The 16,086-nt window shown below is 42.9% G+C and overlaps 1 protein-coding gene across 1 annotated transcript in view; it reads right to left on the bottom strand.

Moving 5' to 3' along the window:
- The window catches only part of LOC124545208 (retinol-binding protein pinta-like), a 320,125-nt gene extending 304,476 nt beyond the window's left edge, over nucleotides 1-15,649 (bottom strand). Inside the window, exon 1 of the mRNA XM_047124074.1 lies at nucleotides 15,271-15,649. Within this exon, the coding sequence (XP_046980030.1) occupies nucleotides 15,271-15,286 (16 nt within the window). The 5' untranslated portion in view covers nucleotides 15,287-15,649. The remainder of the gene's footprint in view (nucleotides 1-15,270) is intronic.
- Between the last annotated feature and the right edge of the window lie 437 nt (nucleotides 15,650-16,086).

The following is a 16,086-nucleotide window of genomic DNA, read 5'->3' on the forward strand; positions in this document are numbered from 1 at the left end:
CCCACAGTTCTCGAAATAAACTGAAGTCGACCATTCACCATCCTTACTACAATCCTCACATGCTCTTTCCATTTCATATCGCTTTGCAACATTACGCCCAAATATTTAAATCATGTGACCGTGTCAAGTTGCACGTTACTAAAATTACGTTCGAACATTGTGGGTTTGTTTTTCCCACTCACCTGCATTAACTTAAATTTTCCTAATTTTAGAGTTAGCTCCCATTCATCACACCAACTAGAAATTTTGTCTACGTCATTTTGTCTCCTCCTACAGCTACTTTATTTCGACACCTTCCCGTACACCACAGCATCATCAGCAAACAACCGCAGATTGCTGCTTCCCTGTCTGCTAGATTATTTTGTAAATATAAAATAACTACGGTTCTGTCACACTTCTCTGGTGCACTCCTGACGATGTCCTTGTCATTAATGAACACTCGCCATCGAGGACAGCGTACTGGACTGTTACTTAAGAAGTTTGCTAGCTACTAACATATCTGGGAACCTGTTCCCTATACTCGTATCTTCGTTAACAGTCTGCAATGGGACACCGTGTCAAATCCTTTTCTGGAATCTAGGAATATGAAATCTGGCTGTTGCCCTCCATCCAGAATGTCATGTGAGAAAGGGCAAGCTGAGCTTCGCACGAGCTATGTTGTCTATAACCGTCCTGATTCGTCGACAGAAGATTTTCCTTCTCACGGAAACTTATATTCGAACTGAGAATATTTGCAAGAATTGTGTAGCAAGGAAACTAGGGCTCATTTTGTTCTTTGTAGTGGCGAAGGTTCAGTAGACGTCTTAGAATGTCATGTGCTAGACAGTTTAACGTTTTCCTTGAACTGTTATTGTAAGGGATAACAGAATTTCCATGGAATCGGTACGTAACAGGACTCTGTCGATTTTTAACTGTGTTGCATATAGTATGGCCTGAAAGATAGCGAACAACTGAGCTGTGAGCACCGAAATTTCTACAGGTATCAGGAATGATCGGCCATAACCACACACTTCATCGTAGAATGTATCTCCCGCTGAGATGCCTGTTACCTTCGTTACATCTGTAAGCACTTTTGTGTCAGGCATTACAGAAACAGTTTAGACGGGGTTGAGACCTATAAATCACTCGTAGATACCGTCGCTTTACTAACTCGAAAATCTACCTATACTTATTAAAGTCCCCCGCTGTATGCGAAGGCTAATCTCAGGAACGCTGTAGCTTTACGTCTGTCATGATTATACGCTCTACGAATTTTCTTCAGATGTTCATAGAAGGCAATTCCGTACTGACAGCCGATTTCAACTGGCTATTCTCTTGTATATTCTCCTGTATCTATTTGGATGTAATTTGACAAACTGCTTTATGTAGCAGATATTCAAGTAATATAACGTAACTTAATATTTATACAATTGTTTTATCTGCACACGATTTGTAATAACGCTTTTTACGTCAGTATGCGTGATTGGCTGTTACAGACGAAATGCGAAAAGCGGTGAGCAGAGCATCCATAGCCCCTCTACCCTAAGCAAAAATGTTCAAATGTGTGTGAAATCTTATGGGACTTAACTGCTAAGGTCATCAGTCCATAAGCTTACACACTACTTAACCTAAATTACCCTAAGGACAAACACACACCCGCGCCCGAGGGAGGACGCGAACCTCGATCGGGACCAGCCTCACAGTCCATGACTGCAGCGCCTTAGACCCCTCTACCCTAAGCATCTAGCATATCTGCTCCGTTCCCCGCAACCACCTACCATCATGGGTATAAGTTATTTAAATTTTGTATGGACAACCATCAAACGTAGAACGGAATGACGACAGTGAGCATTTCTGTTGGACCAACCCTGATTTCCCACTTATCGCGAGCAGTCGCCTGACCATTTGGCTATCCGTGCACGACTCAGTACAACACCCAAATTTCCATACGTCTTCAGCCATTCCATTCTACAACTGACGATTGTCGATATTCACAACGGCGAATACATTTAAAGTATTTCATAATGGCTGTAGTCGCCGCAGAGACTGTTCCTTTGGACATGCATGCATGTACAAAGATACATTGCATTGTAATTAGGAATAATACAGACACTGCAATAGCGTGTTTTACCTTTGGTCATATTTTATGTATCTGACATTAACTGTTATCAGATTTCCCTCTATATTGTACTTAAATTTCAATGCATATGGTCTTAAGACGGGCGCTATTTGGCCGAAACTGGTTTCCATTTTTAATAAATATTGTATTGCGATCAAAACTGCTTTAATTTTAAAATGTTCCATTGAGATTACTGTCTTAACTAGATAAAAATTTAAAAAAAGTGCTATTGTAGAGATTTTGATGTACTTGCACTAATAAAGAGACTCATTCACAAGGAAGGTTTGTATAATTATAATAATGACGAGTATGTAATACATGTATTGTTATCTGTTTAATTGGCATTTGGAAGGACGTCTAGTGGCAATGATGGAAGCTACGGAGCGATCAGCTACCAGAGCGGGCGGTATCTCGTGGAAAAAGCAGTAAAAAGCTGGCGCGGTCGGCGCGTTTGCTTGCCTTGCTGCGGACACGTGTTCGATTCCTTGCTAGGTTGGAGTTTTTCTCCACTCTGGGACTGGGTGTTTTGTTTTCACCATCATCGACCCACAAGTCGCCCCGTATGGCGTCGACTGAAAAGACGTGCAACTCGGCGACCGAGCTTAACCAGATGCGGACTCCCGACCTTCAATGCTGTACGATAATTTCGCCGTATCTTGTGGTTTCCTAAAACCGGGCAAAAGAGCCATACAAAAATTGGTCATTGTACGGTAATAAGGATCGACCCCGAGCCACAGGCTGAGCAGTCTCGTGCGCTGTCATCTATGCTATGAGAACAGCTTGACACATTTTTATTTGGCGGGCCTCTTCAATCTGCGCATACAACGATCTGATTGGCAACTCTCTTCTGATCGCCTTGTATATCTACAAATATTATAAGTTAAAGTTCCCTGCCCGGTTTTGTTGTCTGTATTCGTATGTGAAGGCTAATCTCAGGAGCTACTGTAGCGATTTTGATGCGCTTTTGAGTAATAGATTGACTCACGAGCGAGGTTTGTGTATGTAATTTATTACTGCCAAGACAGACACGTGTTTCGGCTGTAGATACTCAGTGCAACCTGTGCGAAACCATGGCGGGTCGTCAGTCATATGATGAATAATGAACACGAGGTGGAATATCAGTTGATTGGCAACACATTTCTTTGGTAGACATAATACTAACGTTGGACCGGCAAGAATCCCACGACCTAACTATGCAGTACGGTGTTGACAACGGTAGTTTGCGATTTTCTTGCGATTCTGCACAAGGTGTAGTAATCTGTGTATTTTGAATTGAAAAGAATGATGATGTTCCTCTCAACATTTCGGTCTCGAGTTCTCTGCTTGGCCTCCTTTGTACTATCCCAGAATTTTCTCAACACTTCATAGGCCGCCATTCGACTTTGTTACAATCGATTTCGTGTGTTCGCCTATTAAAATTATTATATGTAATCGACGTGACAGAGTGAGGCATTAAACAACTAACGCTGTATTCAAACACTGCAGAAATGTTTCTCCCATCCGTTCGCGTTTTCTTACAATTGTTAAACATTTTAAGCAACTGCCATGCCTCACGGCAAACAGAAATGAAGTATCAAGTCATCTCGAATCCTTCTACAGTTGGTCGACAACGAAACTTTCCCGTACAGTGTACACAACTGTGTCAAAGCAATATGAGAGAACCAGGACGGCTCTTTCACGCTACCCTGGGACACTCCTGTCGTTTGCAGTGTCTGACGAACCTCTCCGTGAAGGATACAACAGCTCGCGGTCTTGTTATTGGGGTTGCTGACCCTCGATCAGCCCCCCCCCCCCTCCCCTTCCCCGGGTTTCAGTACCTTGTCTGGTTGGGACTTCCATTCGCTCTTGACTGTGTATGTGTTTGTGTGGGAGTGCGTGCGTACGTGCACGTGTGTGTGTCTTCATCATCATCTCATCACCATCGACGCGCAAGTCGCCTGAAGTTGAGTCTAATAAAAAGACTTGGACCAGACGACCGAATTCGCCACAATGGGATTCCCGGCCAAATGCGACATACGCGACTACTTCATTGTATCACTCTTAAAAGTCTCCGATCCAGCCATATAACTGACATTCTATTCCGTATGCCCGGTCTCCGGACTTTTGTTAAGTCTACAGCGGTTTCCGGAAATCTATGAGTATAGAATTTTTCTGTTGCTCTGAATTTATAGTTCTCAGGTCACAGTGTATAGAAAAAGCATATCAAAAGATGGTTTAGTAATGTTTGTGATATTTGTCATAAAAACAATATCAAAGAAGTTACAAAATAACGAAGTATTACACAGTATCTACCAATGGAAAATGCTCCTATCGGAGCACAAAAAAGGCGAATACGTTCCTCTTTGAAAGATTCTGACGGAAAAGAGGCGAACCAACTGCCTGAAACTTCATTCCGCCTTCCTCACCAAAAATTTTGGCATGCCATCATATTCGCGCTGTTTTAACACCGATCATTCTAAATCCTTTTACCCAGTCGCTCTTTGTAATTAAGCCTCAATAGTCGGCACCTCTCTCATAATGCCACTGTCTATATATCTCTCTCCTGCTGTCTCCTTTTTCTCCTTGTATAACCCACTGTCACTTCTCGTCACACACTTACACTGTCTCCATTTGTGTTTCTTTCCCACTGTCACTGTCTCCAGCGTACTTCGGCAGCTCACAATTCGAGGGTCCAATTAATTTTCCTCCTACACCAAGTGTTTAAAATGTAGGTCTAAAATGCGCCCTCCCCTATACCTACGTGTAAACGTTTGCCGATCTGCGAGAATCGAGCCCCCCCCCCCCTCCCCCCCTCCACCGCACCAAAGCCAACGTGTGGCCTCCATTCATCTGTATTTTTCATTTCTACAGTCTCACCTCTCTTTTACCCACACTGCTTTTATTTACACTGTCATTGTCCCTCTGCTATTGCCTTTCAGCACAAAAAAGCGCGAATATGTGCGCATCATCGCATGCCAAAATTTTTGATGAGGAAGGCGGGTTGAGCAGTGATGCAGCTGATTCCTCACTTTTCTGTCAGTCTTTTAAAGAGCAACAAATTCGTCTTTTTGTGCTGCGATAGGAGCTTTTTTCCACTGGTTCCATTCTCTTGCTTCCTACACCAGGGTGCACTGCTTATACTCCTATAAGACTAATTTTGTAAACCACTAAACTACTGACAGTTTCTTTATATACTTCGACACATTTATGTACTTTGTCCTATACAAACAAATAAGTATGAATAATATGAGATTAACACAAGTCGTTTGCTTTACTTTTTTTCTGGATAGTTCGCTCACCGCTCACAATCGGTCGAAAACGCCCGACTTATGATTTGCGTCACAAGTGTGCAAAAATATTATTCGAATTATTTGAGTGAATTTGACAATCATTTTAAGTTCGTTTCAGGCATGTTAAGACTATTTTAGCCCATGCTTTGTCACTACTGTAGCACTTTGGGCATACTTGTACAGGCAGGAAGTGCCCATTACACGCTGAGGTGACAAAATTTACGATAAGGGGATAGCGATATGCACATACATAGATAGCGGCAGATAGGAGTACACAAGGTATAAAAGGGCACTGCATTGGCGGAGCTGTCATTTGTAGTCGGGTGATTAACGTGAGAACGTTTACGATGTGATTATGGCCGCACGACCGAAATTAACGGACTTTGATCGCAGAATCGTAGTTGCAGCTAGGCGCATGGGACATTCCATTCCATTTCTCTGGCTCTGAGCATTATGCGACTTAACTTCTGAGGTCATCAGTCGCCTAGAACTTAGAACTAATTAAACCTAACTAACCTAAGGACATCACACACATCCATGCCCGAGGCAGGATTCGAACCTGCGACCGTAGCGGTGGCTCGGCTCCAGACTGTAGTGCCTAGAACCGCACGGCCACTTCGGCCGGCATTCCATTTCTGAAATCGTTGTTGTTGTTGTTGTGGTCTTCAGTCCTGAAACTGGTTTGATGCAGCTCTCCATGCAACCCCATCCTGTGCAAGCTTCTTCATCTCCCAGTACTTGCTGCAACCTACATCCTTCTGAATCTTCTACGTGTATTCATCTCTTCGTCCCCCTCTACGATCTTTACCCTCCACGCTGCCCTCCAATACTAAATTGGTGATCCCTTGATGCCTCAGAACATGTCCTACCAACCGATCCCTGCTTCTAGTCAACTTGTGCCACAAACTCCTCTTCTCCCCAACTCTATTCAGTACCTCCTCATTAGTTATGTGACCTACCCATCTAATCTTCAGCATTCTTTTGTAGCACCACATTTAGAAAGCTTCTATTCTCTTCTTGTCCAAACTATTTATCGTCCATGTTTCACTTCCATACATGGCTACACTCCATACAAATACTTTCAGAAACGACTTCCTGACACTTAAATCTATACTCGATGTTAACAAATTTCTCTTCTTCAGAAACGCTTTCCTTGCCATTGCCGGTCTACATTTTATATCCTCTCTACTTCGACCATCATCAGTTATTTTGCTCCCCAAATAGCATAACTCCTTTACTACTTTAAGTGTCTCATTTCCTAATCTAATTCCCTCAGCATCACCCGACTTAATTCGACTACATTCCATTATCCTCGTTTTGCTTTTGTTGATGTTCATCTTATATCCTCCTTTCAAGACGCTGTCCATTCCATTGAACTGCTCTTCCAAGTCCTTTGCTGTCTGTGACAAAATTACAATTTCAACCGTTAGGCAACTCAATATTCCGAGGTACAAAGTATCAAGAACATGCTGACAAGACCAAATTTCAGGCATTACGTCTCACCACGGACAACGCAATGGCCGACGGCCTTCGTTTTACGACTGCGAGCAGCGGCGTTTGCGTAGAGTTGTCAGTGCTAACAGATAAGCAACACCGCGGGAAACAGCCGCAGAAATTAAGATGGGACGTCCGACGAAGGTATCCCTTACTACAGTGCGGCGAAATCTGGCGTTAATGGGCTATGGCAGCAGACGACCGGCGCGAGTGCCTTTGCTAACAGCACAACACCTGCAGCGATTCTGCTGCGCTCGTGTCCGTATCAGTTGAACCCTAGACGACTAGAAACCTTGGCCTGGTCAAATGAGTCCCGATTCCGGCTGGAAAGGGTTGATGGTAGGGTGCGAGTGTATCGCAGACCCCTCGAAGCCGTGGGCGCAAGTTGTGAACAAGGTATTGTGCAAGCTGGTGTGGACTGTTTTTACATGGAGTGGATTGGGTCCTCCGGTCAAACTGAACCGATTACTGAAACGGTTATGTTCGCCTATTTGGAGAGCGTCCACAGCCATTCGTAGACTTCACGTTCCCAAACAACGATGAAATTTCTATCGATGACAATGCGCCATGTAACTAGGCTACAAGCAGTTCCACCTTGGTTTGAAGAACATGATTTGGAGACCCAGATCGCCCTACGTGAATCCCATCGAACATTTATGGGATGTAATCGAGAGATCAGTTCGTGCACAAAATCCTGCACCGGTAACACTTTCATGATTATGGACGGCTGTAGAGGCAGCATGGCTCCATATTTCTGCAGGGGACTTCCGTCGACTTGTTGAGTCTATACCACGGCGAGCTGCTGCACTACGCTGAGAAAAAGGAGATCCGACACGATACTAGGAGGTGTCCCCGGGCTTCTGTCAGGTCAGCATATAGGCACAGTACGTCATAATTATTGGTGAAAAATGTTGACTAAAAACATAGTTTGGTGACCTTAGAATCCTTGGCAGTGTTCACTACGTCAGTTAAAACTACATTTACGCTTCAAACTGGATGAGACGTGCATACACTCCTGGAAATGGAAAAAAGAACACATTGACACCGGTGTGTCAGACCCACCATACTTGCTCCGGACACTGCGAGAGGGCTGTACAAGCAATGATCACACACACGGCACAGCGGACACACCAGGAACCGCGGTGTTGGCCGTCGAATGGCGCTAGCTGCGCAGCATTTGTGCACCGCCGCCGTCGGTGTCAGCCAGTTTGCCGTGGCATACGGAGCTCCATCGCAGTCTTTAACACTGGTAGCATGCGGCGACAGCGTGGACGTGAACCGTATGTGCAGTTGACGGACTTTGAGCGAGGGCGTATAGTGGGCATGCGGGAGGCCGGGTGGACGTACCGCCGAATTGCTCAACACGTGGGGCGTGAGGTCTCCACAGTACCTCGATGTTGTCGCCAGTGGTCGGCGGAAGGTGCACGTGCCCGTCGACCTGGGACCGGACCGCAGCGACGCACGGATGCACGCCAAGACCGTAGGATCCTACGCAGTGCCGTAGGGGACCGCACCGCCACTTCCCAGCAAATTAGGGACACTGTTGCTCCTGGGGTATCGGCGAGGACCATTCGCAACCGTCTCCATGAAGCTGGGCTACGGTCCCGCACACCGTTAGGCCGTCTTCCGCTCACGCCCCAACATCGTACAGCCCGCCTCCAGTGGTGTTGCGACAGGCGTGAATGGAGGGACGAATGGAGACGTGTCGTCTTCAGCGATGAGAGTCGCTTCTGCCTTGGTGCCAATGATGGTCGTATGCGTGTTTGGCGCCGTGCAGGTGAGCGCCACAATCAGGACTGCATACGACCGAGGCACACAGGGCCAACACCCGGCATCATGGTGTGGGGAGCGATCTCCTACACTGGCCGTACACCACTGGTGATCGTCGAGGGGACACTGAATAGTGCACGGTACATCCAAACCGTCATCGAACCCATCGTTCTACCATTCCTAGACCGGCAAGGGAACTTGCTTTTCCAACAGGGCAATGCACGTCCGCATGTATCCCGTGCCACCCAACGTGCTCTAGAAGGTGTAAGTCAACTACCCTGGCCAGCAAGATCTCCGGATCTGTCCCCCATTGAGCATGTTTGGGACTGGATGAAGCGTCGTCTCACGCGGTCTGCACGTCCAGCACGAACGCTGGTCCAACTGAGGCGCCAGGTGGAAATGACATGGCAAGCCGTTTCACAGGACTACATCCAGCATCTCTACGATCGTCTCCATGGGAGAATAGCAGCCTGCATTGCTGCGAAAGGTGGATATACACTGTACTAGTGCCGACATTGTGCATGCTCTGTTGCCTGTGTCTATGTGCCTGTGGTTCTGTCAGTGTGATCATGTGATGTATCTGACCCCAGGAATGTGTCAATAAAGTTTCCCCTTCCTGGGACAATGAATTCACGGTGTTCTTATTTCAATTTCCAGGAGTGTATTTTATGTGCGTAAATTCGATAACTTTGAACCTAGATCTCGGTAACTGGTGATGATACCGAAAAAAGTTTGAAAGTTGTCTGAGAACATCATCTTAAGAACATGTTGTAAAAGATTCGAATAGAAATTATAGAACTGGTCATCCCCACAACTGGTATTTTTCATGGACAAATATCATTGTTTTTCGGAGTCCTCTCAAAACAGCGCATGAAAAAATGATGGCGTTATAAGCTGCCTGATGCCTAAACCAGACCAAACTAAAGACGATAGAACCAACCGAATTGGGCCGGCCGGAGTGGCCGAGCGGTCTAGGCGCTACAGTCTGGAACCGCGCGACCGCTACGTCGCAGGTTCGAATCCTGCCTCGCGCATGGATGCGTGTGATGTCCTTAGCTTAGTTAGATTTAAGTAGTTCTGAGTTCTAGGGACTGATGACCTCAGCAGTTAAGTCCCATAGTGCTCAGTGCCGTTTTTCAACCGAATTCCTAAGTTTCCCTGGTCTGGAGGAAACGTCTAATATTTAAATTTTGACCCTGCACTGTGGGATAGCTACGTTCGTGCACAGACTAATGACAGCTAACGACAATAATACAATTGTCAACTAGGCCTCGGATGTTGTTCTAAACTACAGAGGTCAGTTTCACCTCAATTTTATTTCGCCTACTGCCTCACTAGTAAACATGTGGACGCGAATTCCAAGGTTTGATTTTTACAGGAAGTGCAGTAAAGATGAATCCATAGCTTTCTTAGAGGCTATATTTTTGTATTACAATGTATGCGATGTATTGTTTCTTAACCAGAAAAGAGGAAGAAGAAACAGCCATCCATTTCTGCCGGGTTTAAAGCCGTAACCATGGGTAGAAGAAACCGATATGCTAACCAGTAGGCACCAGCTTCAGCAATAACGCGCGCGCGCGCGTGTGTGTGTGTGTGTGTGTGTGTGTGTGTGTGTGTGTATGTGTGTGTGAGTGCGTGTGTGTTTAGGGGCGCTCAACGACGGGGTTATCAGCGCCCACCCGAAGATTAGCAGAAATAAATTCGATTAAAATGTCGAATAATGCAATAAAAGAAATAAAAATCAACCTGAGTTAAAATCGTTTGCATACTTTAGTAATAACAATAACAACGCAACGAAAAAAAAAGTTCAAATGTGTGTGAAATCTTACGGGACTTAACTGCTAAGGTCATCAGTCCCTAAGCTTACACACTACTTAACCTAAATTATCCTAAGGTCAAACACACACACCCATGTCCGAGGGACGACTCTAACCTCCGCCGGGTCCAGCCGCACAGTCCACGACTGCAACCTTAGACCGCTCGCAACGAGAAGTTGCTAGAAATTAGTACTGTCGGAAATGAAAGATTTTGAGATGAAAGCTAAAGTAAATACTCAAGAAAGTGGAAAAACGTATTGTAGTTTTTGTTTTTATGTACGAGGTGCACCCGAATTCAACCGATGGAATTTCGGAGGCTGTCCGGGGGTATTTTAAAAGTATTTTGGCATAAGTCACCCGTGGTATCCAGTGGCTCGTTAGTTCATACTTTATCTTTGTTTCTGTATTACATTAAAAATATCTGCACAAGAATGCAATTTTCAAAGTCTGTGCTGTGCGTCTTGTTTGGAAACAAATTCACGGTACTCGATGTGGGCAATAATAACACTTAATTTACTCTTCGCCCTCAAACTTGTAGACAGTTCTGCTACGTTGTCTCGCGGTTTTGCCGGTAATTTAAGTGAGACACCACAAGTTGCCTGACATGTAGCCTACCTCACGTACAGGTTCACACAACAATAGAAGACAGGGTATGCTCAGTTTTTCTGCAGCGACGACAATCACGTTACAGTACTTTTGTATCTCAGGATTGTTCCATTACTCTGTTATTTTGTGTTGTACATTTTAGTGATTTCACATTACAAGCATTTTCACCGTCGTGAAGGTATTTTCACAGAAATAAAGGTGTCTCGGATGACGAACCAAATGAATAATGACTACATTATTACCCTGTACGGTACCGTAGACCACACTGTGTGGAAGACCACGGGTCCCTTATGCTGAAACACTCAGAAATGAACCCTGAACAACTTCTGGTGACGTACGAGTTCATTATGTAAAACACTTTTAATAGCGCTGTAGTTTTTTGATTTCGTGTAGGAAACAATCTTCTACTAAACTTCGCTACTGGTTTCATGGCCAGAAAAGAAATGCTCACCATGATGTAGGTAAGCAGCTAACAGCATAACACAATTTCCCGAACTTTTCTGGACTCCCATCCAAACTTTGCTACTCCTCGCCTCAGTTTCGCAATTTCCGCTCCCTTAGCGGTTCGCTGCAGTTGGAGTCAGAAATGATGGCGGGCGTGTTTAGACTCGTTATGCGCACCTACGTCAGACATCCTCCGACGGACGCAGTATCCTGTGTGCTCTGCTGTGAATGTAGCAGCCAGAGTGAGCATCAAACGTGATCGAAGCGAGCTATTTAGTGAATTTTTATTCCATCTGTTGCAAGTTGTTATATCTGGTGATGGTAAGCGACAAATTCTACATAATAATTTGTAGGATACACACTTTCCTCAAACGAAAACATGTGTATGCGTGCACCGCTGCTGTCGCTAGGAACTGGACCGTCCGTGTCTTGACCTGCGCGAAACACCATCGTTTGTCATCGACTATAGTTAACCCGTATGGTGCAACTAACCATGCGGTTCAACTGCATAACCTCCTTGGTGCACTTCACTATGGTGGCCACAACTACAGACTAGTGGTTCCATTACGTTCAATTCCTAGTCAACATTATCATCGAGAGCAACCAGTTGACATTCATTGGCGAATAACAGCGTCATCTACAGTTTTTCCATGTGTTATGATCTTCAACTAAACATATAATTTCTAATAGTAACTACCCACAGTACAAACTTGGTACAGAATGTAATTTAACAGTACCAAACAAAAATCAGTCAATCATTCTATCCTGCCGTCCTTTAGGTCGTCATCTTGCTCTCTCCTCATCTCTTTGGATCTGGCAGAGAGCTTTCTTGGTTCATCTACCATCATCCATTAATCTGGCTTCATGTCCCTACAACTTCCATTTCGTCTACATAAAAATCATAACCACTTCACTTTGGTGTTGTGTACCCTGATTAGTTTTCCAGTCTCTCACACTGGTTTCCAACGTGTATCTCTCCATTTCTCAATGAGCAGCTCACATTGTTTTAATGGTTTTTGCATAAAAAATCTCACTATCATTAGTCAAAGCAGGTAACATACCCAAAAAAATTGTGTTCCTCATAATTGTCCAATTTCAGTGTCAAAAATGTGTGGTATTCAGTCAGCCTCACAGGTACAATCCAGAGGTTACGTACATAAATTTGCAGCAATGACAGTCACTCTACAACGATTTAGAGTCATGATGATGTATCTATAAAATTCATGTTTTGAGATGAAGGCAAAAGAAATTTTGCAACACTAGAAACACTGTCACTACCACCACAAAATTTAAGTTGTGATAATCATAATACCTCATGCTTACAGTCATTCAACAATTTTCCAGCTTTAACATTAAGACCGTGGTGAAACAGATATGTCGAAATGGCCAATTTTTTAGAAGTGTCATTATGGCTCTCAATCACCACAGCCTAAGTGGTAGCAAGTGAAAGATCTGCACAGTAATCAGACAGGTCTACATTTTTCAGTGGTTAATTATTTTATAGACAAACATGGAATCATAGCACAAACAACAAAAAATTGACTACCATATTGATTGGCTTGACGGGTGTGTACTTTCCCTGTTTAGTAACAAGAAGACAAGAAAAGATGCTCTTTGAGTCTAAAGGACTTGGATAAAAAGGAAAGTAGCAGCAAGTTTTCAAATGGCGAGAAGTTAGCAGATAAATGAATGAGATTTTCACTCTGCAGCGGAGAGCTTCTGTTAAGTTTGGAAGGTAGGAGAAGAGTTACTGGCAGAAGTAAAGCTGTGAGGACAGGCCGTGAGTCATGCTTGGGTAGCTCAGTTGGTAGAGCACTTGCCCGCACTTGGTAGTGCCAAAAATATTTTTTCAAAAAAGGAGCAAGAGAAATTAATTAACTATAGGAACTCAATGAATACACTTTTGAAAAACTGCAGAAATGTCAAGATCTACAGTCATTAAAACCTGAAATAACAAAAGCATCACCTCCCTTAAAAAAGGGAGAAGTGGAATACTGACATATTGAAATGGAGGTTATAATTATGAGTTTTCTAACTTCTGTTCACCAGGACAGGGATCAGATTGTTTAAAATCACACAAAAGTGTGCACAAACATTTCTTCATCTTTGTTCTGATGAAAAATAGAAGCATGAAGGCAAAATACTAGTGTTTTCTGTGTGCAGTTGTTAAATGAAATAGACTCACTTTATGTATTTATTTAGAAATTTTTCCTTGTAAGAGATAAATGGGACAAATAAGATGAATGTAAGTGTTTAGGTGACGCTAGTGCTAAATAAATCTTGCGCTAAATCTTCCTCTGTATTAGCTTCTGACAAAATCATTTTATCCCTTTTGTAAGAAATGTTATGCATGGTGGTGCAGTTGACCTTTTTTTGCAGCAGAACAGTCTGTAGTGAAGGAGGAAGTAGATTGCTTGCTATGTGGGGAGAGCACGTGGAGAGAGCTGTCAGTGCATCAGACCATTCAAATAAGTGGGTCACAGGGCTGTCTCAAGACTGCGGTGTCACTACCGTTAAGCAGCCTCTACAGCTGACAGGTCTGCAAAATTTGGTCACTCTGTCCTCTTGTTAGTGAAACTTTCTTTCTTTCATATTTGCTCATTTCATTATCAAATAATAAACAAAAGTGTATTGATGTTATTATTTATAGATGTCTATTATTACTTCCTGACCAAAAAATTAAGTTGTATTTTTATGTCCCTTATGATCTAATGTGCTAAGAGTTTTATTTAATGAATGATAAACTATTCAAAAACAGAACTTACAGGACATATTGATTATTCTATGGTAAGGCTATTAACTTACTGATCCCATTCTTTCATCATTTATTGTGTTCCACAAATCGCATACTGATAGATTACTTTCAGGATGTGGGATTAACAAAAGAGAAGCAACTGTTAAAAAATAAATCTAAGTGCTGTGTTACCAATACACAACCACTGTTTACTGCTACACATTATTTCTGCTTTCACTGGCTAAATTTAACACAATAAGATTAGCAGAAAAGCTGCTACCAGTGCTTCGAGATAAGCTGTTGCTCTCTCTTGTATACCTAATAACTGCTCTTTCCCTATTACATCTTGGTTAACATTTGTATGACTTCACTGTTAATGAACAAATTATGACAGCCATTTACATTGGTGACAGCAGAAACATGATAGCAATGAACATTGTTACTTGTCATGAAACGAACAAGAATCATCAATCATCATACCTATACAATCAAATAATTTTTGAGTGGTTAATAACAAGTGCACTTCTAAATTTTTTAAGTTGTTTACGCTCCTAATTTTTTTTGTCCCTTTATAGACCAGTTCCATATATTTCTTGATAGCTCAATGCTAGACATTTTAATCATATTTATTTTTGCTGCTAACTGAGATTTTATCTCACAAATATTTCATTTGGATGGAAATACTAAACAAGTGCTGTAATGCAAAACCTCACTGTACATGAGTAAAAATCCACAGTTTTGTGCACTTGAACATAAATTATAAAAGGCTTAAATTGCTCCTTTCATTCCATGAAGGAGCAAAATAAGACAAGGAGAAGGGGAAATGATAAGAAATACATTTTTACACTTATGCTTAAAAACTTTCATGCTATTTATAAGATCACATTTTTTCTTATATTGAAATATTGGAATTATGTGCCAGTGAAAGAATGATGAGGGCACATTGTGGCATTTAAACTCATGAGGATGCGTTGTGTACTGGCATCTTCAGTTTCAACTATCATATTGTTACAAGTAAAGGAATATTGTATTGTTTACCTGCTGTGCCGGTCATGATGACTGAGGTATCCTGCTGATGCACAGAAAATATATTCCTTTTGTCACTGAGCTAAAATGCACATTTTCAAAACCTAGTGTTAATCAGATACAGTTCCTTATGCAGCTGATACAGGAAGTGCTTCACCAGCTGCACCAAAACATTCTGAACTGTCTCCCCTGACTTTACACACTGACAGCTACTGAGCTCCTCGGATGCCAGGCGTTCTTGCTTGTGTAACATTGCCCACTTCTGTCCTTCTATGTTATACAACTCCAGCTTTCCAGTGCCCCCTCCACATAGAGTGCCAAGCCCCCTTGCCCAGTGGAGGCTACAATACACCTGTCTCTTCTTTCTCCAGTTCCCCCTACCTGTGCTTTCTGCTGCTGCTACTCAACTGGACCTCATTTCTCCCCACTCCTCTTCCTGAGCCACTGCTGGACATCTGGCAAGTGGGCTGGGGAAAGCAGGAAGGGGGAAAGAAAGGGAAGTGGGGACCTGACATAGCATTACATGTTCATGAACTGAGACTAATACATAAAATTGGCCATATTACTTAACAAGGAATTAGTATATCACCACACTGGTTTTTCAATCAATAAATCAGTCTTAGTGTATTAATATCTTTAGAACATACCCCCTTTCCATTTTATTTCATTTTTATTTGGCCTAGGAATCATTTTTGCAGTGGTGATAAGTCAGTTCAAAGGCAATACACATAAAAAAATTGAGTTAAATTTTATATTAAATGGAGTATCAGACATTTGTTAATACAAGTAAATGACCATAGAAAAATATCAAATTGCACTGATACAAAA

Source organism: Schistocerca americana, chromosome 8, assembly GCF_021461395.2.
Source record: "Schistocerca americana isolate TAMUIC-IGC-003095 chromosome 8, iqSchAmer2.1, whole genome shotgun sequence".
Classification (NCBI taxonomy): Eukaryota; Metazoa; Arthropoda; class Insecta; order Orthoptera; family Acrididae; genus Schistocerca; species Schistocerca americana.